This window comes from Brachionichthys hirsutus, chromosome 10 (assembly GCF_040956055.1).
Source record: "Brachionichthys hirsutus isolate HB-005 chromosome 10, CSIRO-AGI_Bhir_v1, whole genome shotgun sequence".
Taxonomy (NCBI): Eukaryota; Metazoa; Chordata; class Actinopteri; order Lophiiformes; family Brachionichthyidae; genus Brachionichthys; species Brachionichthys hirsutus.
Window position 1 is genome coordinate 1,355,060 of NC_090906.1, and position 23,223 is coordinate 1,378,282.

At 52.4% G+C, this 23,223-nt stretch overlaps 4 protein-coding genes and 1 non-coding gene across 5 annotated transcripts; 2 read left to right on the plus strand and 3 right to left on the minus strand.

Annotated features, from left to right (window-relative positions):
• Positions 1 to 207: 207 nt before the first annotated feature.
• LOC137900374 (E3 ubiquitin-protein ligase CBL-like) lies at positions 208 to 7,007 on the minus strand. Its single transcript, XM_068744451.1, has 15 exons — positions 6,864 to 7,007; positions 6,343 to 6,590; positions 5,245 to 5,391; positions 4,451 to 4,607; positions 4,230 to 4,351; positions 4,004 to 4,141; positions 3,566 to 3,653; positions 3,342 to 3,473; positions 3,022 to 3,240; positions 2,711 to 2,821; positions 2,345 to 2,625; positions 1,555 to 1,713; positions 1,283 to 1,383; positions 1,039 to 1,218; positions 208 to 730 (listed from the first exon to the last, which is right to left on the minus strand). Exons 1-15 carry the CDS (start codon positions 7,005 to 7,007, stop codon positions 378 to 380), a joined length of 2,580 nt encoding a protein of 859 aa, XP_068600552.1. The 3' UTR covers positions 208 to 377.
• Positions 7,008 to 7,673: 666 nt separating this feature from the next.
• Positions 7,674 to 10,283, minus strand: alkbh4 (alkB homolog 4, lysine demthylase). The gene is made up of 3 exons (XM_068744644.1): positions 10,168 to 10,283; positions 9,571 to 9,759; positions 7,674 to 8,677 (listed from the first exon to the last, which is right to left on the minus strand). The coding sequence occupies exons 1-3, from the start codon at positions 10,273 to 10,275 to the stop codon at positions 8,156 to 8,158; spliced, it is 819 nt and encodes a 272-aa protein (XP_068600745.1). The 5' UTR covers positions 10,276 to 10,283; the 3' UTR covers positions 7,674 to 8,155.
• Positions 10,284 to 11,477: 1,194 nt separating this feature from the next.
• Positions 11,478 to 15,947, plus strand: lrwd1 (leucine-rich repeats and WD repeat domain containing 1). The gene is made up of 15 exons (XM_068744223.1): positions 11,478 to 11,557; positions 11,628 to 11,862; positions 12,004 to 12,123; positions 12,205 to 12,351; positions 12,451 to 12,534; positions 12,613 to 12,951; positions 13,320 to 13,437; positions 13,511 to 13,617; positions 13,799 to 14,009; positions 14,100 to 14,172; positions 14,358 to 14,498; positions 14,623 to 14,726; positions 14,832 to 14,993; positions 15,180 to 15,283; positions 15,795 to 15,947. The coding sequence occupies exons 1-15, from the start codon at positions 11,478 to 11,480 to the stop codon at positions 15,945 to 15,947; spliced, it is 2,178 nt and encodes a 725-aa protein (XP_068600324.1).
• Positions 15,948 to 16,494: 547 nt separating this feature from the next.
• Positions 16,495 to 16,566, plus strand: trnad-guc (transfer RNA aspartic acid (anticodon GUC)). Its single transcript has one exon. It is a non-coding gene; the product is annotated as a tRNA-Asp (tRNA).
• Positions 16,567 to 17,077: 511 nt separating this feature from the next.
• Positions 17,078 to 19,025, minus strand: LOC137900163 (hepatitis A virus cellular receptor 2 homolog). The gene is made up of 8 exons (XM_068744224.1): positions 18,965 to 19,025; positions 18,618 to 18,796; positions 18,387 to 18,549; positions 18,240 to 18,305; positions 18,049 to 18,132; positions 17,863 to 17,970; positions 17,719 to 17,752; positions 17,078 to 17,259 (listed from the first exon to the last, which is right to left on the minus strand). The coding sequence occupies exons 1-8, from the start codon at positions 19,023 to 19,025 to the stop codon at positions 17,175 to 17,177; spliced, it is 780 nt and encodes a 259-aa protein (XP_068600325.1). The 3' UTR covers positions 17,078 to 17,174.
• Between the last annotated feature and the right edge of the window lie 4,198 nt (positions 19,026 to 23,223).

Genomic DNA, 23,223 nt, shown 5'->3' on the forward strand with positions numbered 1-23,223 from the left:
GAAAGAAGCAGCACTCAGGGTCAAAGCTCGGCGGCGCAACGCTCACAACGAAAGGCCTCGATTCTGTGGTGCGTTCAGGTCCAGCTGCAAAAACTCAGCGTTCATTCTGCACCGACACAGCAGAACCGAGGAGAACCAGAACTACAGGTGTACTCGCTAGAACCCGACTGTTCCCTGCTGCAGGCGATGAGAACCGGATCTCCCCACACAACGTGAACGCAGCGTTAGTCCTCAGGGTCAAGCCCCGCCCCCTCTAGTCCTCGTGGCCCTGCAGGAAAGTGCTTAGTAAATGCTATCCACGATAATGGCACAGAGCGGAGACGCAGACGGAGACGCAGACAGAGACGGAGACGGAGACGAGGAGCGTCCCGCGGCGACTATGTGGCGATGTGCGCCGCCGGAGGGACGGAGACGAACTCGCGCAGGATGTTCTTGGCCGTCTCCAGGTTGTTCTGGGCGATCATCAGCGCTTTCTGGATGTCCTGGATGGAGTAGCCCTGAGACATCAGGCCTTCGATCTCCCCGTTTAGAGCCAGGCTTCCTGGACCTGCCGGAGGAGGAGGAGGAGGAGGAGGAGGGGAGGCAGAGGAAGAGGAAGAGGAGGGGCCAGGGAGGTCAGGCAACGGTGCGAGAAACTCCCGGTTTACTGGCCGAGGGCGGCGGTCAGAATTTGCTCGGCGTGGAAGAGGTTTGGGGGGACGTTCGGGGTCAACGCCTGCATCAAACATACCTGGAACAGAAAGGAGACATCAGCCGAGCAGACAGGAAGTAAACGCATCACGTCCGGACACATCAGCCGCGCAGACAGGAAGTAAACGCATCACGTCCGGACACATCAGCCGCGCAGACAGGAAGTAAACGCATCACGTCCGGAGACATCAGCCGCGCAGACAGGAAGTAAACGCATCACGTCCGGAGACATCAGCCGCGCAGACAGGAAGTAAACGCATCACGTCCGGAGACATCAGCCGCGCAGACAGGAAGTAAACGCACCACGTCCTCGTCTGGACGCGGTTTTATCTCAGCAGGGAGACGTACCGGCTTCTACCCCGCCGTCTACGCTCAGGGTGCTGAAGGCAGCCACGGGGCCCCCGATGTCCGACATGGTTCTCCTGGTGGGGGCCGGGGGGACGACCGGCCTGGGACAGTCATATTCGTAGACGTCCTCCTCACTGGTCTCCTCCTTGTTGTCCAGCGTGACCACTGAGGAGTGCAGATCTGAAACGTGAGAATGATCAGTCCCTGCGGCAGTGAGCGGGGGACGTAGAAACACGTTTCAGACCTGGGTCAGAGGTCAGCGCTGTCTCAGACAGACCGGCCTGGATGTTACACATGGACTCGTAGACCTGGGGGTCCTCAGAGTCGCCGTCGTCCACCTCCCCGCTGGGACAGGGACAGAGACAGAAAGCAGCCGTTTCATTTAATGGACCGGCTACGGACCTTTGCTGCCCTCTGGTGGACGTCCACGCTCATTTCATCTCCAGGAGGTCAAAGTGGATCAACGGAGACGCTTTCAGGTCAATGATTGGCCCAGGGGAAGCCCCTCCCATTCACCTGACGTCACCGTGGCTGTTGGCTTGGGTTGGTGGCGGGGGCACCGAGGAGCCGGCGATTACCCAGGAGCCCCCGGTGGCTGGCAGAGAGGTGGGACTCATGTACTCGTTCTCCTCACAGTCAGAGGAGGACCTGTCCTCACTCGGCATCAGAACGGATCTGACCATATATGGAAAACACAAAGCATGATGGGATTGTTTTGGTAACATTCGAGTACCTCATTCCCCTCCTAACTGGATCTACACCGTCCCCATGGTGATCTGGATCATCAAAAGGTTCTCGATTGTTCTCGTTATCTTTATACAACAACCGTTAAAAGTCAAAGTGAATCAGAGTTGATTGATTTAATGTTAAAATGTTTTGTTTTTTTCTGACCTCATTCTGGATCAGATCCAGAAGACATTTTTCATGACGGAGCATATCGGACCCCTTTATGACTGAACTGAATGAATATTTTACAAGATTTATTTTACGTTTTTTTAAAGCCTCCATTAGAAGTAAATGGAAAAATACAGATTTTTTCTTTGTATCCAGACGGGTATCCGGATCGCTCTCAAAATATAACGAGATCAGTTAGATCAAGATCCATCCAGAAGTTTTTCTTTACCACTGTTTTTGGAAAAGTCGCGACAGTGTCTGGAATGGATCAGTCAATAATCAATATTCTAAGCTCCACTGACTTCAGCGTTCACAGAAGTCTCTCCACTGATCTAGAATCCAGGATCTCTTCTGGATCAACACCCCCAGTTCCTGAGGAACCGCGGCGCCGCTCAGTGACAGAACTTTGTACCTTGTAGCCAGACAGTAGACGGCGTTGGTGGCCGCCTGGGCTCCGCCCCCCTCCACGCTGGCTCCGTTGCTCTGGGGGGCGGAGGGCGGGGCCTTGCTGACGGGCCGCGGGACCATGTAGTTGGAAGCCCAGGCCGGGTGGTCTGGAGTGGAGGGAAGGGGTCTCCTCTGGAGTCTGGAGTCCTGGCCCACCAGGGAGGGGCGCTCTGGAGGGGGGGGAGGGGGGAGCTCTCTCAGGGCTGGAGGCAGAGGGAGGGGCTTGTCTCTGTGAGTGGCAGCCATCTGGGGGGGGCAGGACAACAAAGGTCACGTCTCCGTCACCTCACAATGAGCCCGCACGCACACACACACACACACACACACACACCTTGGCCGTGGCTCCCTGAGCGCTGAGGGAGCCGGGGGGTCTCTGCTGCAGGAGGTCCAGTCGGGGGGGCACTGGGGGCAGCGGGGACACCGGGGATGGAGGACGCTCCACCTGCACAGAAGAAACCCGTTTAGTCAGCGGCGTCCTGAGACGGAATCTGATTGGCCGAGCGTCCTGAGATGGAATCTGATTGGCCGAGCGTCCTGAGATGGAATCTGATTGGCCGAGCGTCCTGAGACGGAATCTGATTGGCCGAGCGTCCTGAGACGGAATCTGATTGGCCGAGCGTCCTGAGATGGTCGCCCTCTTGCCTTGGAACACGCCAGCCGGCTCATGACGAGATGCTGGTCCTCCATGCGGTCGTCATCTTCCTCATCAATGGCCGCCGCCGCCGCCGCCTCTGCCCTGCTGGACCCCTGGAAACCGGCGAAGGAAGCCCCGCTGGCCTTGGGGTGGAAGGGGTCGACCACGATGGGCTCTGTGCCTTTGATCTCACAGCGGCAGAACGGACAGCCCTGCCCCTCCGACTCCTGAAGAACGCGGAGAGCAAGGAAGAATCGACCTTTATCCGTTGTCTCGGTGATGGGGGTGAATTAAACCCCCCCCGGGGGGGAGGGGGGGGGGGTCTCACCTGCCAGGCAGTCAGGCAGGAGGTGCACATCAGGTGTCTGCAGGGCTCGATCTTCACGTCCTTGTCGTTTTCTGCACAGATCTTACAAAGCTGGAAAGTGGAGCCCATCTCACAGTAGAGCTCATACTGCTCCTGGGGGGTGGGGGGGGCAGGGGGGGCGTTAGATGGCAGCACGTGGAATACGGGCCGAGAGGTTTGCAGCAGAGACGAGAACAAGAACCGACCTGCGTTACTTTGATGTGGTCCTGAGGAGAAGGTTCACACAGGCCCGTCAGGTCGGGGTTCTGCGCTCGGCCATCCGGGAACAAATAACTGGAGAACCAGAGCGCATGTAAACACAAACAAATCCAGATCACAGCAGACCCCCCCCCCCCCTCCCCCTGACTCATAAGTCTAAACAACGTCAGGAGGGCCAGTGGTTGAAATATTTATTTATGAAACGGGACAAAGCATTCTGGGAGTTCTGTTCCGACTCTGCATCTGAAAACAATTAGCTTGGAATGCTAGATGACCTCCATCCCTCCATCCCTCCATCGCCTACAGAAACGGGAAACAATGCCCCACAGGGGAGGGAGGGGGAACTGCCTTTCTACACGTTGCTCGGAGCGCGTCTGGATGTAAAGTCAACCCTAAAACGTGCGCTCCGGCGCCGCGGGACTCACAATCCCTCCCGGTATCCGTCGATGAGGGCTTGGAAGAGCGGCTTGTTGTGGGGGATGGTCTGCAGGATGTTCCCGTCGGCCGTCACGTAGCCGATGGCCCACTGGCCCAGCCGGGTGCAGCTCAGCCTGAAGATGTAGCTGAGAGGGAGACGCAGCGGCGCATGAGCAGCGGCCACCGACAGGCCTCTGGCTCTCGACCAATCAGAGTCTCCAGCCGGTGCCTCACCTGCCAGGTTTGTGGATGAACCTGTGCAGCCGAGCCTTGACCTCGTCGTAGGTCAGGAAGGCCATGTAGCCGGGGTGCGTGACCGCAAGGCTGTTCCAGTTTCTCAGAAGAGACGCCCACGGCTGCACAGACGGAAAGGAGACGCGTTTCACGCTCGGCTTCAACGCAGCGGCTTGCAAATGAAACGGAGTGGTTTCACGCGTGGCCCCTGAACGCCTCACCTGGAAGAGCCTGGTGAAGATGTCAAACTCAAACACTGAGATGTAGTCGTTGCAGGTGAGGTCGATGGTGGACTTCAGAGCCATGGCCTCCAGGCCCAGGCTGATGGGGTGGAACTCATGGAGGGCCTGACGGAACGTCCTCCACGGCACGATGGTCCTGCAGGAAGCCGGGGGATGGGGGGGGGGGGGTCAATACCAGGCATTGTGCTCACATCCTCAACACCTAAAGACGACTGAGGCCGCTACCGAAACACAACCAAAGATACGTCTCCAGAAACTACAGATACGGATTTGCAACTTTAGCAAGTCTGAATTCATAGAAAGTTTATTTCCTCTTCTGAGAATTGATCCGATTTTAAGATATCCTGCAGTAGAGGAGGTATTAACACACTAGGCAGTATTAGTTCCCTGCAGTAGAGGAGGTATTAACACACTAGGCAGTATGAGTTCCCTGCAGTAGAGGGTGTATTAACACACTAGGCAGTATTAGTTCCCTGCAGTAGAGGGTGTATTAACACACTAGGCAGTATTAGTTCCCTGCAGTAGAGGAGGTATTAACACACTAGGCAGTATTAGTTCCCTGCAGTAGAGGAGGTATTAACACACTAGGCAGTATTAGTTCCCTGCTTTTCCTGCTTTCATCCTTTTGAGCTAAATTAAGTCAAACCTCCGAGCGTTTGTGCCGCCATGTTTCCTGCTGAGTGCAGCCAATCATCCGTGTCCACTGGAAACCGGTTCTCAACAGGAAGCGGTTTTCTCGATTCCCATCCCTACTCGTTTGGGCAAAGACTCACTTGTCCCCGAAAGACCTTCTCCAAAATTCAGCGGCGTCGGCTTTGGTGATCCTGAAATTGTCGCCCTGAAACAGCCCGTTGGGGAAGACGGCTTTCAGCTCCGCCAGCATGTGACTGAAGATCAGAGACAACTTGGTGAGGTTCCGCCTGGGCGAGGAAGAACCAAAGAAAGCAGCCGTTACTGGAGGGCGCTAGAACGGCAGGTCGTCTCTCTGTCTGTCCACAAGGACCGCAGCGAACAAACACGGACGTGAGCCAACAGCGTCCGGCACGTCTCCTGAAGTCACTCGACTTCCTGCAACTCAAACATGCAGGGAAACAATGAAATGAGAGTCAGTGACGGGAGATGACAGCAAGTAAACGAAGACGCTCTACCAACGCGTCTCCCTGACGACGGCGGCCGAGACCCCAAGGCCTAACTATAAACGTACTCATTACGGCTCTGGTGATACGTTAGCGTAACGTCGGTATCTGGGGAGAATCAGAGGAAGGGACTTCTGCTTCGGAGAACAGAGGAAGTGAATCTGTCACGCATTCATTACGCATCAGATTAGCGCTTCCTCGAGTCACGCAATTTTTGTGGCTCGGCCTGTTCGATCTGAAGGAACGTCTATAAATAAGGTCCTTTAAGCACGACATGAAATCTAAAAAAAGGTGAAAATGCGTCGTCTAAAACTCAGCGACAGTGAAAGTATCGTTAGCGGGACTCGAGCTAAACGCAGGCGCTAACACCTAGAGACACGGTCTATGAGCTGCTCATCTGTCGAGTCTGCTTGACAAGCAGAAACGGACACAAGTTTCACTTTAACTTCCTTTAGTTTGTTTTTAGCTTTGCTGCTTCTCCTTTGCGACGACAGAAGACGAGCCGGTCGACGGTAAACCATCAGAACTCCCGTAGAGCCGTGCAATCAGTAGAAACTCCGAGTAGAAATATTCACTTTGTATTAAACCACATATAAAACACAGTACAAGGATCAGGATGGAGGGCGGCCCATCCCAGATGGAGGGACTGATCAACAACTACAAAGATGGCCGCTGTAGAACATTCGGGACTCTTTGTTTCCTTAAGCGAGACTAAAGAACCCCAACAGAGCCTACCTGGGCTGAGAGTTCTCCTCGTACATCCTCTCCTTCGCCTCCTTGAAGAGGCTCATCGTCTGCTTCGTCTTGTTGGTCAGGTTCTCCATGACGACCCGGAAATACTCATTCTCCCCGAGGACCTCCATCTTGCCCTCGTACCGGGACAGGACGGTGCGAAGGTGCTGGTAGGTGTCCGGCAGCAGGTCCAGCAGGTAGGGCGGGCTGTTCTTCAGCGCCACCTTGGGGTTCTGGCACAAACGCACCACCTGATAACAAGTCCAGGAAACAGATCAGTGTCTGCAGGAATCACTCTGGCTCCTCATATCGATCCATGCCTAATGCAATAATCAATAATGAGTGATGATCTGCAAGAGAATGTAATAATCCCAGATTATACAGATAAATAAAGATGCAAAAGGAAGCGTTTCTCCTGTAGACAGAAACCCGGAAGCAGCCCCCCCCCCCCCCGTTTCAAACCCCGCAGGAAGGTTTTTCCACAGCGACTCATTGACATGCTCCCACGCAGACGTTCTTCTCACCTTATCCATGAGTTTCCAGCATTTCTCCACCATTTTCTTATCGACCACTGCAGCCTGGGGGGGCTGGGGGGGCTGCTGGTGCGGCTGAAAGGCGTCCTTCATCAAACCGATGAGACCGGCGCCCCTCCGCGGATTTCCGGCCATTAACTCGGTCGAAAGAAGCCAGGGCTTAGCCCCGGGGCTGCGGCGGACAACCGGCGGCTACTCCAACACAGCAACGACCCCCCCCCCCCCTCCCCCCCCCGGTGCCGAAAACTGCTGCTAATCCGTCCCGCAGACCCCCGTCAAAGGGCAGAACAAAACGAGCTGTGTGTCCACCGTTAGCGACGCGGCTAGGTTAGCTAACAAGCTACGTTTGAAACGCGTCTCTCAGTTTAAACCACAAGCCGGAGGCGCGCACGTCATGTCGTCATCACGCAGTCGGATCAATACTCCGGGCGATGACTCGGCCCCACCTGCGGAGTCGACCCGCTTTACGGCGAACCCGGGAGTGCCGATCAGCCGCACCGAGCGATCAACAAACACGATGAGCAGCAGTTCCGGCCGTGGTTCCGGTCGGCAAGCTCGCGACCGTCACAGCGAAAACGGATGTCCGGGTCGCGACCTTTCAAAATAAGACGAACACGCCAAAGCGACATGAAATGTTGTAAATCGTCGAGTTGCGGTGGGAGAAATAGTCTCCAAAGATATCATGAAATACTCAGGATCCCCTAAAGTGCATTTACTTTGTTCTTTTAGAAGCAACCACCAGAACGGGCCTTTGGAAGAACAACTGAAGGTCTCATTTTCACTAATAACAAAACAAGCAAAGTAAGCAAACTCATTTTTTATTCATATAGCATTTTCGAGTCCCAGGAAAATGTGCATGACATGCAGATTTGTGCAGATGGTGTGAAAACACATATATTTGATTAAAAAGATTTTTCCATCACATGAAATCTCTCCTGTTGTGAACTGCACAAGTCTGAAACCTCGACTATCATTATAGTTGCTAAAGATTTGTGTTTTTATCAGTTTATAATTTGTCATCACATGAACTGATCCACAAACGATTGACACCTTAGAAAAGTACAAAGTACAAGTTACAGTGTATAAACATTTAAGACAGTTATCTAATTACATAAAGGGATAAAAGAACGATTGCAAACAACACAAAAGTGAATCATGGCCGTCAAAGTTATCAGATGTCAACCTAACTGACCTGGGATACATTCAGCTCGTCCCTTAAATCGTCTTTGAGATTTCTGATGAACCTGGATGCTACATGATCAAAGCACGTCCTCGTATGGAGCCTATATTGGAGTTCCTTTGAAGCTCAAAGCGATGCCTAACAGCTGATCTCCCAGCTCTGCCTGCTGGCCTCCGGGTGAGAACTCTGCAGACAGCTCTCTGTAGGTGCTGCAAACCCGACGCTCGGAAATGTTCTCCCTATGAATGGCATGTTTCCATCTGTGCCGAGCGTCATCGTATAAAACTACCAAAGATCTTCGAGGAAGCTGGACAGCCACTCTGACGTCCTGTGATCGTCCCGGCTCTGCCGGACTCTGCTCGAGCGACATCGTGAGGATGGTGCTTGATAACATGTTGATGGTGGCCAGGCGCTCCCCCCAGAGCCAGCAGTCGTCGAGGTGTGGGTCGATGGCCGCGCCTCGCTGGGGGTGATAATCCAGATTGCACTGCTCCACCGGCTGGAAGCCTGCGAGGGTCGGCTCTCGCTGCATTCGGAGAACGAGCTTTTGGCTCAAAGCAGGAAGTCCATTGAAGCTACCAACCCGAATTTTCCTTTTCTTGAAGTTCACTTTTGGGCCAAAATCCTGTATCAGCACGACAAAACAGATTTGTAATAACAACGACAACAACAATCACGCTTTATTTTATGATGATTACTCATTGTTTTTTATTTTCTGTTTTTCTTTATTAGACAGCAACACCTCGACCTACGAGCGCTTTGACATACGAGTGTTCCGAGACACGAGCAAAATGTTTGCTTTGATACACGAGCATAAACATGAGATACGAGCAACTTCCAGACAACGCTGCTGGCGGTCGTTGCTAACCCGGGCCTCGACCGATACAGTGTGTGTTTCTTATTTACACTGGTTTTCATAATTTCTTGCTTTTCATTTATCCGGGCTTGAGACCGGCACAAGGGAGAAACTGGTAATCCTACGTTAGCTTATGCTAACCGCAGTACCCGTTCTACCCATGAGGCTGCATTGAAGGTTAAACACATAGTAAAACCATATTTATATTACAGTAATACTGCATATCATTTGTTATATAATTGTTTTGTGGATGTATCTATATATATAGCAATTAAATACTTTTTTTCCATTATTATTAGCGTCGATTTGAGTGTTTTTAGACGCCGGAACGGATTAAATTGTTTTCAGTTCATTTTAATGGGAAACATTGATTTAACGTACGAGTGATTTGAATTATGAGCTCGGACCAGGAGCAAATTCTACTCGTATATCAAGGTATTACTGTATCTCCCAAAAAGTTTACGTTTTTTTATGACATTTTGTGGGGGGTGAGAACTTGGCAAAGGATGACTTGAGTGAACTAAACATGAATCATTAAGAATGAACCATTAATTGCCACTGGATAGGAGTTTTCTATTGCCAATGAATTTAGTGTCATTATAGAATATATATGTATAATAATGTTAACTGAGGTAAAGAAAATCCCACGCGTGCCACTTAACCTGTTTCCTTCGACCAGATTGGGACTCATTCCATAAATCCTGGTCCATCGTGCGGATTAATTCTTCTTCTTCCTCTCCCGATATGAAGTTCTCCCACAAGAAGACCCCCGGAAAGGGAAACGATGCCGCCGTGGCATCTGTGCAAATGGCCAGCTTTGCCTCAGGATCGTAGATGAACTGATGCATATTCTCAAAAAAACAAAAAACACACACAAGGTTAGGTTTACGCGACAGTCATGAGACAAAGCATTTGTTATATTACCATAATCGGACTCTTTAAAAAGATCAGAATAGACACGTAATTTGTTTATTCCAGAGGATAGTGGAAGCTGATTGAACTGTGAACATCCACGCTGTGCTGTTATGTAAAAGCCATTTAACTTCAGGCTAAATGTAACTCATATTATATTTATATTAATGGTTGGGTGGGTGGACATTTTTATTTACATTTCGCAACTTAACCTTAAATATGTTTTAATCTGCTGACAGGCACATTGTCCTATCGGGGCATCCGTAGTTGTTTGCGGGTAGCTAGCGGAAGCTAGTCATATAGCCGTTACCCACCGACAAAAGGCCTTCGACCGTATGAATGTCTACCTTTGAACAGTTTCCCTCCAGCGGTAACTTCTCACATGTGAGACAGCGTCGAATGCCTTTACAAGCACACGGAGACGCACGCCCGCCGCTGCCAGGAGCCGCGGCCATCGTTCTTCTTCCGGTGTTATAGGCGATGGATTAGTAAAACAGCGCCATCTACCGAAGCGTTCGGAAAACTACAAGGTGACGAACTTCCGGAAGGCTAATCCTATAAACAGTATATCAGCAGTATTTATTACTAACATACAGTATTTAATGTGTGGAATGTAACATCAATCAACATACATTTACTCAGTGGAAGCTAAATGTATTTTACAGTGCTTAGACATTAGTACTTAGAGTATTTTTAGTGTTCTTCTGACCTCAGCCCTAAAGAATACCACGCCCCCCGGAAGTGCGTAATATTTCCCGGGAAAGCTTGTATTTCTACATGATCGGAGCTTCTTGCAGCGGTGGTAAGTCATTTAAACGGGAATATTGATGCGAGTACATTTTATGGATCTTTTTCAGATCGGCTGTGGGGGTTTTATTGTGTATGTTGGTAACTTCGTGGCATATATATATATTTATTTATGTATATTTCGAGTTTAGCTCGTCGGCGCCTCCAGCGTGGTTAGCTGTTGTTGCTAGGAGAACCCGTCTGCGGAGTTTGATGCGATCCTTTAAATAGAGATTTATGTTCTAATCTAGAAACTAGATTTAAGCCGTGAGACACTCATCTCAGAGTTTACCACAATAAAACACGTCAGCTGTGCTGTTGTCTACTGCTGATTGTGTTTATCGCACACTTTAGTCGCGAACCGGTCGTGGATTTTGGGGGCAAAGGTCAAAGGTCACCGCTTTGCATGTTGCTGATGGACGGTGTCTTAATCCTCCTCCTCTGTTCGGGGATGTCCTCTGTATCTGTCCTCTCTGGCTAACACCTGGACATTGCTGTCCTCAAAAGAGTGTCCTGTGTCTTTCTTGTCCTGAGGAGGACACGTCCTAACGGCTCGCCTGAAGGCGGGGCGGCGACGACCCTTCGGCTGATGAATGTTAATGACTCCTGATGAGTGTTAATGACTCGTGATGAATGTTAATGACTCCTGATTAGTCTTATTGTCCTGCTGGTTTCTGTCCTTTCTTTGTCTTCCGCCCCAACAGGAGTAAAAATATCTGGACTCTCTCGCTCTCCTAGTGAAACGTCTTTTTTTGCTCTTCTTGATTTACCTCCACCCGGAGGACGGCGAACCGACCCGGAGAGTCCAGTCCACAGTTTGACTACTCTGTCCTGTCTCTGCAGGGTCTTCTGTCCTGTCTGCAGATCAACAATGGAGAAAATAACTGAGAGCGTTTTACTGGCGAGAGGCTCCCCAAACACCCCCGAGCTCGAGCACATCCAGACTCTGAAGTGAGCGCGGCTTTGTTCTCGTCACAGTTGTGCCTGTTTGCGTTCTGACGCGGCGCTTCCTCCCCTTCAGTCTGTCCAAACTGGGGCTGAAGCTGCAGGACCTGCCGGTCGGCCTGCTGTCCCGGCTCCGCTCCCTGGAGCGCTGGGATCTGTCTGGGAACTGTCTGCAGGCGCTCCCCGGGGCGCTGCTGCTGCCGGCGCTGCGCTACCTGGACCTGAGCGACAACCAGATGGAGGACGTCACCACGCTGGCGTCTCTGCGCAGTCTGGAAGAGCTCAAGATGGAAGACAACCTTTACGTCACTGTGAGGACGCGTCTCGCCGCGGCGCCGTTTTCACACGGATAATGTTGAAGTTTGTTACGTCAGAAAGACGACAAGGACGTGAATCATCCGTCCTCCGGATGCCTTTTTAAAGGGTCCTTCTTCGTCGCTCTTCTTCCTCAGGTGAGCGATAACTACAAGGTGATGGTGCTGCTGCCCAACCTGCGGATCTACAACGGCAAGGACGTCAGCAGCACGGCCAACCACCTGCGCTACGTCTACAGCGAGAACCTGAGGACCCGGGTACCGAGCGCACGCGGGCGTCTGCCGTGCCCGATGGTGAACGCGCGTCTCATCGCTCAGGCCGTCTTCCGCTTGTCTTAGGTAGCCGCGGTTTGGACGCAGAGCTTCAGTCTTCCCCGCCGCGCCTCTGCGGGGAAGATGGCGGCTTTGGAGAAGACCTTCGTCTCCAGCGCACGGCAGCAGGTTAAATTTGGACCCAGTTCGGTCAGCGACTTCACCAAATGGAGGGTGAGTTCAGGCTCTCCGGGACGCTGGGGGGGGGGGGGCTCCTTTCTCACGCCGCCTCGCCCACTTCTAGTAACCGCCCTCTTCGTGTTTGGTTCTCAGGTGGAGATTTTGGCGAAGGAGTGTTTTCGCTCTCTGATGGAAACGAAGGAGGAACCGGAGAGCAAGGAGTCTAAAGAGAGATGTGTAAGGGGGGGGGGGGCGATGATGGTTCAATGCTTTCCCCCCGTGAATCCGCCTGAAGCTCAGACTGGATGTTTCCAGGATGTTTCCACTCCGAAGAGGAAGCCGGCGGCGACGGCCTCCAGCGTCAGCCTGATGCCTCTGAAGAGGCTGCGCTCCGATTCCTCAGACGGTCCGAACAAACTCGGCTTCCGCCTCAGACCTCTGACGCCCACCCCCAGCACCATCGGGATGAGGCCCCGCAAGGCGGGTCGGCCCGCCTCCTCCCCCTGCCCCACCCCCGCCAGCGAGAAGAAGCGTGCAGAGACAGCCGGCGGAGGTTCTGCTGCTCGACTCACGCCAGAGGACGGTCGGGGCGAGCTGGAGCCGCCCAGCGACGCTGCCTTGCTGCCCGGGAGGAGGAGCCGCATCGAGACGCAGGTAATTTACAGAAAAGCTCGGGGACGGACGGCGTCCATCTCGTCTGTCCGTCCTTAAAGCTGGTCTACGATCTGTCCCAAAGGAAACCGGCAGTCCAGATTCTAACGGTGCCTGAGGCTTTAATGAACCTCTTCTTCTTCCTGCTCGCAGCTCCTGACATGTCAGGATGCAGATTAAACACTTCGGGGATGCTTTAAGTTTAGGTTTAAATTAAATGACCTGCAGAGCTGATGATTCGTTACCCCTAAATAGCCTATCGTAGCACGCTAATGCGCTAAACGCTAATGTCCTAGCGGCTTTCACGGTGAGCCCGTTGTGCTTTGTTGACTCCGCCTCTCCCCCCCCCCCCCCGCGTGTGGTTCCTCCAGCGGCCCGTGCACCTGAAGCCTCGCCACGTCCTGCAGTGCCACAGCAGGCAGGACAGCTCGGAGGACTTCGCCACGCAGCTGTGGGCGTGCGCCTTCCAGCCGCCGCCAGAGGCGGACGGTGAGCCGCCGTTCCTCCAGCGCTGCGCGTGTCCGTCCGAGCGAACTGAGCGGCGCTCTCCCGGTGTGCGCAGGTGTGGGCGGGGGCAGCCGGTTGGTCGCTACCTGTGGCGGAGACTCCGTCTGCGTGATCGACTGTGAAACCGGGATGGTGATGAAGAAGTACAAAGTTCCCGGCGAGGTTCGTCCCGGAAGCGCGCGATGAAACCGAAACGTCCTCCTGCATGCTTGCGAATGCCTGTCTGAACATGTTGCTATGGAAACGCCTGACATTCAACAGGGAAGGCAAGACGAGTAACGAAAAATTACATTTTTAAAATGCACTTCATCGCGCATTCTGAATCCGTTGCTCCCGGCAACAGGTCTTCTTCTCGCTGGCCTGGTCCACCGTGCTGATGTCCCGGGGAGGCAAGGCGCCGGCTCGACCGTGCAGCATCCTCGCCGCCGGCGGGAAGAGGGGGCTGGTCAAACTAATCCACCCCAGGAACAACGTGGCCTACGGCGAGTTCAGAGCCAGCCGCAAGTCGCTGTCCGTCCTCCGCTTCAACCACAAGCTGAGGAACTTCCTGTTCAGTCAGTCGCTGTTGCTGCTTCTTCCTGCGTCGCGAGTTCTGATCCTTCGGGGGTCGGCGTTTCATTCTGACTTCCCTTTTCTCTTTTCAGCGGGGTCACACGACAACAAGATAGCGATGTGGGACGTCGGTGGCGTGGACGGAGACTATAAATACAAAGTCGTGTGAGTGTTTCCACAAACTACAAGGACAACCCATTTTAAAAGTGTGTGTGTGTGTGTGTGTGTGTGTGAGTGTGAGTGTGTGTGTGTGTGTGTGTGTGAGAGTCTCTTGCTGCATTTACATAAACCAGATTTGAGGTTCCAGGAGGAACATGTGGGTCATGTCTCCGCCCGGTTTGTCCCTCCAGGCAGCTGCTGGTGTTGGAAATGAGCGCCACTCCTTTACACATTTGTCTCCCCCCGACGTCCCCCGACTCGGACCTCCTGGCTGCCTGTGAGGACGGTCTGCATTGCTACAACACACTGCTGGGCAACAAGGCAACAAAGAGGTGTGTGTGTGTGTGTGTGTGTGTGTGTGTGTGTGCGCGCATGTGTGTGTGTGCGTGCGTGTGTGCGCGTGTGTGTGTGTGTGTGTCTAATGCTAACACAAACTTGGATGTTTATTTTCCGTAGGTCCAAGGACATGGAGATAACGTTCCCCATCTATAAGAAGGAGGACAAAGACCACGACTTCCACACGGTGGACGGCCTGAGCTTCCTGACGGAGGACATCGTGGGTCAGTAAAGTCTCGCCCGGTTCTTCGGGACACGCCTTCTCCGGGTGGCGCTTCTTTTCGTTTCCCGATCTTGGTTTGCGCTGATGGTTCCGTCCCGTCCTCCAGCCTCCAAGAACTACACGCACGCGTCCATTTACCTGTGGAACTGGACCGAGACCAGAGCCCAGAGGCCCGACAGGAAGAGCCGGTCCGTGTGCGCCGTGGTTCTGGCTGAGCTGCAGTGGGCACAGACCGACATCCCCTACCTGGCCCTCAGCGCCTGTCCCGGTGAGTCGTCCAATCAGAAGCAGCGTCGTGGCATTATCGCCGTCCAGCCTCAGAGCGACGTCTCACTGCGCGTGTGTGTGTGTGTGTGTGTGCGTGTGTGTGTGTGCGTGTGCGTGTGTGTGTGTGTGTGCGTGTGCGTGTGTGTGCGTGTGCGTGTGTGTGTGTGTGTGCGTGCGTGCGCGTCAGACCAAGCCTACGTCGTGTGTGGCGATGACAAAGGCCGGCTGTGGATGTACCTCCTCAACAACGCAAGCAGCTTCCAGACGGCGACGCCCATTCAGCCCACTGAGGTACCGCCTCTCCCAGATTATTCTCGCCGTTTGGTTTTCGTCTCGGCCAATGAGCTTCTGATCAGGGACGTTACGGAAGACGGAGGTCGGCCAGTCGGAAGAGAAGACCGAGAAAAGAACAAGCTTGCGGTTCATTTTTATTTTTTTAGAAATAATGCAGGCGTAGTGGTTAGCGCTGATTAGAATCCCATCTGTGTGGAGTTTCTATGTTCTCCCCCCGGGTTCTCCAAAAACATGATTGATGACTCCAAATTGTCCGTAGTGCGTGAGTGAACAGGCGTCTCTGTGTGGCAACGCGTCCGAGGTGTTCCCCCCGCCTCTCGCTGAGATTGGCTCCAGCAACCCCCCGTAACCCGCAGAGCGGAAAACTGGATCAATTTGATCGATGTCTGGATTGTTAAATTGTTCAGATCAGTTTCATTTTAAGAAGTCTCCAACCTGTCCGTTGACTTCTTCCTCCTCCTCTTCCTCCTCCTCCAGTCAGACACTAATGAGATCTTCGTCTCGGCAGGTGCTGGAGTGGCCGACCCCGGTGAGGAAGGGCGTCGGCCAGATAGAGGGCACCTCCATCAACTGCGTGGCGATGGACCCGGAGCTCAACTTCCTGGTGGCGCTTAGTGACAGGAACATGGTGATCGTGTGGAAGAGGGAGGGATCGACCTGAGGGGGGGGAGGGGGGTTAAATCACAAAGAAGGGGCGGAGCTTACCAGAGGCTGGTATTTGTGAGGCAAACCATCTGAGTTATGGAAGAGGATCTTTGACCCAGCTGGGAGGCTTTTATTTTCTTCATGCTTTTATTTTGAAACGTGAAACAGTCATGTTTGTGTGAGTTATAGTTGTATTTAATTACTGGGTTGAAGAGCAAAAAGAAATGTGCATTACCTGTTTTTTATTTTTGCTGTTTCATGATAGAAACTGTATATAAATGAAGACCTGCTGTTTTACAACAGTTTTTGGATCTTTACAAATTTGCATCACAAATAATGTTATGTTAAACATTAAAGAAATAAATTACTCATCGCCAGAGCTGCTACCAGGCTAACTGTTGTTTTTGAAATGTAATTTAATTAAAAACGTGACGTAGCTGTACGTCATTGACGTTGTAGGGACCAATAAACGGTTGTGAAACGTTTGAAAATGGTTCTTGTATTTAAGGCTCAGAATACGAACGCGTTCAAATGCCAGCCACTTCATCGCGAGCCCGTGCTGATCCTCGTTAGTATAGTGGTGAGTATCCCCGCCTGTCACGCGGGAGACCGGGGTTCGATTCCCCGACGGGGAGGCCCCGTTTCGTTTTTCTTCCATTTCTTCGCAGACGGACCCGGAAGTCTCCGCACAAACTACAAAGAATAAAGCAAATCCAGCAAATTAAATTAAAAGTAATGAATGCGTTTGAAATATTCAGGATGACCGCCCTGGTCCCTGGAGGCCCCTCCCCAGATATGATTCAATATGCAGTAATGCCGAGTCTGCTGAATCTCATCTCATGCAGCATTGGAAACGTGAAAACTACTTTAAAGAGGAGAAAAAGAAAAAAGGCCCAAAAAATGTTACGTACCTAAATCCTTTTAAAACAATTGGATGCAACTTTGAGTCTGCCGGATCAGCAGCCGCCGTCTCCCTCAGCCACGATAAGAGTCAGAAGAATGACATCACCCAGAGACTTCTGTCTGCTGACGGCTTTTATTTGTTTTAGGACAGTTCGGACAAATAAACACACAAAAGAAACAGAAACTAATGAATTATTACTATTAATTATTGTTCTCCAGCAAAGCAAAGAATACTGGTGGAATATTTTGGAACGTGTGCATGTCTCCTTTCTTTATCTGTCCAAAACAGAAAGTTCTTAAATAGCTCTTTGGAGGCGTCACTGAATAAAAGAACGCGCCTCTAGTCCAGAGTGTAGACGTTCTCCTGCAGCGGTCTCCTCATCCGGATCTCATAGATGATGTGAGGAGGTTCTTCAGAGGACAAGCTGAAGAGAGCGTTAAAGATATGCAGTGGTTAGTTCAATGACTGTAATAACTGCAGGACATTTGACTGTGGTTAGTTCAATGACTGTAATAACTGCAGGACATTTGACCGTGGTTAGTTCACTGACTGTAATAACTGCAGGACATTTGACTGTGGTTAGTTCAATGACTGTAATAACTGCAGGACATTTGACCGTGGTTAGTTCACTGACTGTAATAACTGCTGGACATTTGACCGTGGTTAGTTCACTGACTGTAATAACTGCTGGACATTTGACCGTGGTTAGTTCACTGACTGTAATAACTGCAGGACATTTGATCACTGATTGTTTCTATGTTTAAACGCTGTTTTCAGCCCCTCTATATTGAGCAGGTGTCTTTTGCTGCTGTGGTGATAAACTATCCCACAATGCACCTCTTCATCAGCTCATCAAAATGCCAGAAGAGTCCGCGGAACTCACCAGCCGCTCTTCAAGGCTCCTCTCTGTCCCCCGTCTGGTGGAGGGAATGAGATTCAAAGAACATGAACAAATATTCTGCTTCCATAATATGTAACCAAAGTAAAAGAAAATAGACGCTGTGGAGGAGGAAAAGAGGAAACGTACGTTTCAAGGCCAGGAAGAGAGAAACTGCAGCCAACATGAACAACACGCTGACGAAGAGAGAGAGGACGGGAACGTTGATCTGAAGGGAGAGGGAAGGTGGAGAGTCCTCTCCCTGCATGCATAGAGAGAGAGAGAGAGAGACAAAGTGTTTGAATTCGATGTTCGTAATGGCAGAACCTGAAGGACCCACCGTGACGGCGTCGGAGCGCAGCGAGGTGGAGTTCTTCCTCAGAAGGTCCAGCTGGGACGACACCAGCGACTTCCAGTTCACTGCACGGAACCGAAAGCCGGCAGTTTATGCAGCTGGACCGGGACCAGAAAATACACAACAACTGCAAAAGGATCCGAGACCCCGGAGGGGTAAGAACCGGTCCCACCTGTGGGGGGCGAGGTCCGGATCGCTGGACCGGCCGCCGTGGACGGAGTAGAACTGATGACCGGAGCTGAGACGAGTCAGAAGCATCACGGGTTAGTCTCAGTCCCCCCCCCCCCCCGATCCCCAGAGCCAGGACGGAACCACTCACCTTTCACCACCCTCAGGTTCATGATCACCTTCTTGTCGTTGAAGACCCCGTCGATGTCCACCCTGCAGCAGTACGGCCCGCTGTCCGCCCGCCTCACGTTCTGGATCTCCAGGTCCATCTGTCCGTCCAGGACGTCACCCGTCAGCCGGTACCGGTCCTCCGCCTGCGGTGCAGTCTGACACTGATCGGAGGGTCCATTTGTATTCTTGTTGTTGTTATTTAGTGTCTGACCTTTGACACGACGCCGTTCTGGTCCGTCTGGACCAGGATGTCGCTGCACCAGAAGGTCCCGCAGCCTCGGCCCCAGCAGGCCCGACTCGACCCGAAGCTCTTCACGGAGTAGTGACACGACAGAGAGGCCACGCCCCCCTCCGAAACCTTAAAACAGGAAACGGCCCACAGGTGTCCACCTGCGGCGCAGAGACACAACACCATGAATGTACCTCAGAAAACGGCAGAAATCAAATCCTGGTTCACGTGAATCCACAATAACTATCTCATGACGTCACACAGGAGCCACACGCAGTACTTTCACTTTCACTTTAAATTAAGACACAATAAAGTACTTTTGTCGTCACCTGACAGAAAGAAGAGAGTCAAGAGCGTTAAACGGCAGCGACGAGGCGAGACGGCAGCCATCCTGTCATTCTGTGTGTGTGTGTGCGTGTGTGTGAGACGGGGATGTGGGTGGTGCTGGGGGTTCAGAGGGGGGGGCGGACACAGTGTCATTTTGTGTGTGTTTATTGTCCATTTAGAAGAACACTGTGTCTTTGATAGAGCTGTGTGATGATGCTGGTGGTGAGTGTGTGTGTGTGTGTGAAAAAGATTTATAAATGGAGACATAGAGGTGCTTCTCAGTCTGGGGCCCATGACCCACCTTCTTCCTGGACATTTTGCTAGCCTAAAATGGCTCAGGGTAGAAGACAGGGTTAAACAACTCAAAATGGGATTGGCATTTAAAATAGTCAATGCAGCTCTGCCCTCAGTCCCCTCAATCCCTGCATACCTGACGGAACACCTCCACAGATTTAGTGACACCCACAGCCACAACACTAGAGGGAGCTCAAACAACAACCTGATTACCCCCTCCTATAGGACTAACATGGGTAAATCATCTTTTTACAATACTGCCCCCCAGGGGTGGAACTGTTTGACTCCTGCCCTCAAAACATGCACCTCTTTGGCCTCCTTCAAAACGGCCCTAAAAATACACCTTTTAGGGGGACAGAAACGGAGATAGTCATCACAACTCTCTCCGGATCAACCCCCCGCCCCCCCCCCTTTTTTTTTTGTCCACCTACTTTGCACATATTAAGTGTCTTTGTAATTTATTGTAATTTATTGTCATTTTGCATCTGTGGTGTAATTTATTTTTATTTTTCTATTGTTATTTTTCATCGATTGAGCAATTTAATATTGGTTTTATTTTTATTTGTATTGTTAAATTTGTACAAATTAAATGTCGATGATTTATGTACTAAGGACTTTCAACGGAAACAAGACCGCAAGGGCTTTTTAGAAATGCTCCTCTTAGACAGGATGTTTGACTGTACTTGTACTGTAATACATGCTACTGTGTGACTGTACTTGTACATTCTATCTAATAAATATATTCATCATCATCATCACAAATACTGACAAAGACGGTCATTGTCCAATGTTCAACGTAATACAGAAGAACAAGATGCAGTCGTGTATAATGAGGACACGGTGGACTCTAGTTGGTAACGTGTTTATCAGATAACAGGAAGTCCCCTGCAACCCGTAGGTGCAAAGCATTGTGGGACTCGTAGTCCACTATAGCTACTACTACAGTCAGCTGTTCGGCCGTTTCCCTGCCGTTTGTTGGTCTCTGCACGACCAGAAAAACGGATCGTCTATGTATGGGAAGAGCACCCACTCTGCTAATAGAAGCAACGATCCCCATTTACGGTGATGTCTCACTCTGGACCTTTTTTACACACAGCTTGTTTAAGACGATCCAAACACATTGTATACGACGAAGCACGAACTTGTGCAAACTTTTAACCCAGGGGGCGGGGCGAGGGGGCGGGGCGAGCGGGATCGACATCAAAGCAGAAACCTTTTATCTGCTGACGGCTACACCTCTAAGTTCCAGTCTGTCTCTGCCTCCGCTGATGACAGACCTCCAGAATAAAAACAAACAGTTGGACGCTGAGATTCAGAAGCCAGTGTTACGCCCCATTGCCATGACACCAGCGGGCAGCATGAAGAAAGACCCCAGGATGAGGAAACGCATGCATGACAAGCTTGGCGAGGCCAAAGATGAGGAGCCAAAGGAGAAGAGGAGGTCCATGGACAAGAAGGATCTTGCAGACTCACGATCTGGAGGCAACGGCGGAACCAGAAAACGCAGCCGCTCAAGGTCCAGATCACGTTCCCCAGATCACCAGCACTCCAAACCAAGAGACTCCCCACGGAACCACGGCGGAGGCAACACGGAGTCCAAGGATGCTCCTCACCGCCGGAGGAGTGGCTGGGAGGAGGAGAAACAGTGAGTTCATCATGTCGATAGCATTCCTCTGCAGCAGTTTAATGTCGGTTGGTTTCAGCAGTTTAGTATTGGCTCTGTTGTGTCTCTAGTGCGAAGCCCCCGGAGTTCAGCCACGTGAAGCCTGGACCCCCGCGACACAAAGCACACGGCGCCCCGACTCGCCCTGCTGCGTCCCGGACCCCGAAGCATGGCCTCAGCGTGGACGCCGACCTGCAGATACCTGAAGCTCTCGACTCGGCGTCCGAGAAGGAGCTGCTACCGCGAGAGAGGCCGGGTGAGCAGACGGGAAAGGGGACGAGTACCGTCTGATCTGTGGGTCGGACTGGTTCACTGGCAGGCTGTACGTGGAACGCAACATGCAGACCTGTGTGTGACCGGTGGACTTCTGCGTTGTGTAATTATATGAACACTTATGAACCGGTTACATGGGTACCAGCACGCCCAGCGCATGGCTGGGGCCATTCCAAAATGGCCCCAGCTATGCGCCCCGTGAGGTTTGAAGGTCCCGGTCCGGGTCACTACGACGGGCCCATCCCGGCGGGACCCAGGTTCGACATTCCCCATCAGGGAGGGTCCCAGCTCTACGAGCCTGCCCCGGGCCAGCAGGGCCCGATGGGCTTTGCTCCCCAGCACAACCTGCAGGCCTCCATGGGGCCGATGCCCCCCCCCCCATGTATGAAAATCCCACACCCCCCCAGCAGAACTTTAACATGGCCCCCCAGTGTTTCCCAGAGCCCATGAACCCTCAGTTCCCCGCCGGACCGATGGCGTTCCCGGCACAGCCGAACCTGCAACAGACGGGAAACTTCAACATGCAGCCAGGAGCGTTCAGCCAACAAGGCCCCGCCCCCTTCTACGCCGTGGGCGTGCAGCCGCCGGTGAGTGAGACCCTTTGAGGGTTGTCGTTTAGTTTGCTCCAAACTGCAACATTATTTTCTCCGGGGTTTCGCGTCTTTCATAAATCCTGAGGCTGCAGCTTCGTTGTTGTTCGCAGGTAAACGGCATGAACCTGAACCAGCCCTTCCTGCACCAGAACCCGGGGCCTTTCGGTGAGAGGAAGATCCTCGTCCTCTTCCTCGCTCGGCTCGGCTGCCTCCGTGTTTCTGACTGGTTGTTCTGCTCCCGTAGCTCCGCAGGTCGTCCCCGCAGAAAACCACTTTGGTCAGGTGGACGTCAACGAGCTGCTCTCTAAACTCATCTCCAACGGCATCATCACGCCGGCGCAGCCCGACGCGGGCCGGTCCTCCGGCGCCGGTCAGTGGAACCGGATCTCGTGATCGTTGCTGGAGCTTCCGGTCATCAAAATGGTTCCTAATTCTTGTGTCGACTTCCCAGAAACCCCCGCTGCAGCTCCGACGGCTTCGCCGGCAGTTGAGGAGGAGGAGGAGGATGAGGTAGACGAAGACGTACCCGATCTCACCAGCTTCAACGTTGAAGACATGAAACAGTGAGTTTGAGGCGTGGCGTTGACGTGCCGGAGCTCCCGTGTGACGGGTCGGTGCCGAGACCTCTCGTGTCCTCTCAGGCGCTACGAGAGCGTGGTGACCAAGCTGCATTCTGGGAGGCAGTGCTGCGTGTGCAGCATGAGGTTCACCGACTCGCAGGCGTACGTCGACCACCTGGACTGGCACTTCAGACAGAACCACGCCAGGAAGGTCGCCAGCACGGCGGTCACACACCGCCGCTGGTACCACAGCCTTCAGGATTGGATCGAGAGGGAGGAGACTGCCGACCTGGAGGATCGAGCAAAGAGTCAGTTCTTTGAGAAGGAGAGCGAGGAGGAGCAGAAGAACCAGGCGGCCGCCAAAGAGAAGGAGTTCCAAAGTGTCAAAGCCACCAAGGACCGAGTGGGAGAGGTGAGACCGAAGACCTCCGTTGATCGGGAACGTCCCACCGAAGCGGAGCCGGACGAACACAAACGACTTTGTGTGTTTTTCCCACCTGCAACCGTGCGAGATCTGCCAGGAGCCGTTTGAGACGTACTGGGTGGAGGAGGAGGAGGACTGGTTCCTGAAGAACGCCGTCCGGGTCGACGACAAGGTGCGACTCCGACGTCCTCACGCCTCCCGTCCACTCCCAAACGCTTTGAGTGAAGTTTAACTGAATTTGTTTTCCCTCCGCAGAACTTCCATCCCGCCTGCTTTGAAGATTATACAAATGTCAGCCCGTCGCCCAGCAACCGATCACCCGCTGAGCGCCTTCGTAAAGGAGGAACTTCCTGTTCCGTCTCTGAAGTCAAACAGGAAGGATCAGATCATAAAGTGCAATCAATAAATGGAGTATAATGTTGAAATCAAATGCATGACTCTTAGGTCTTTGTGT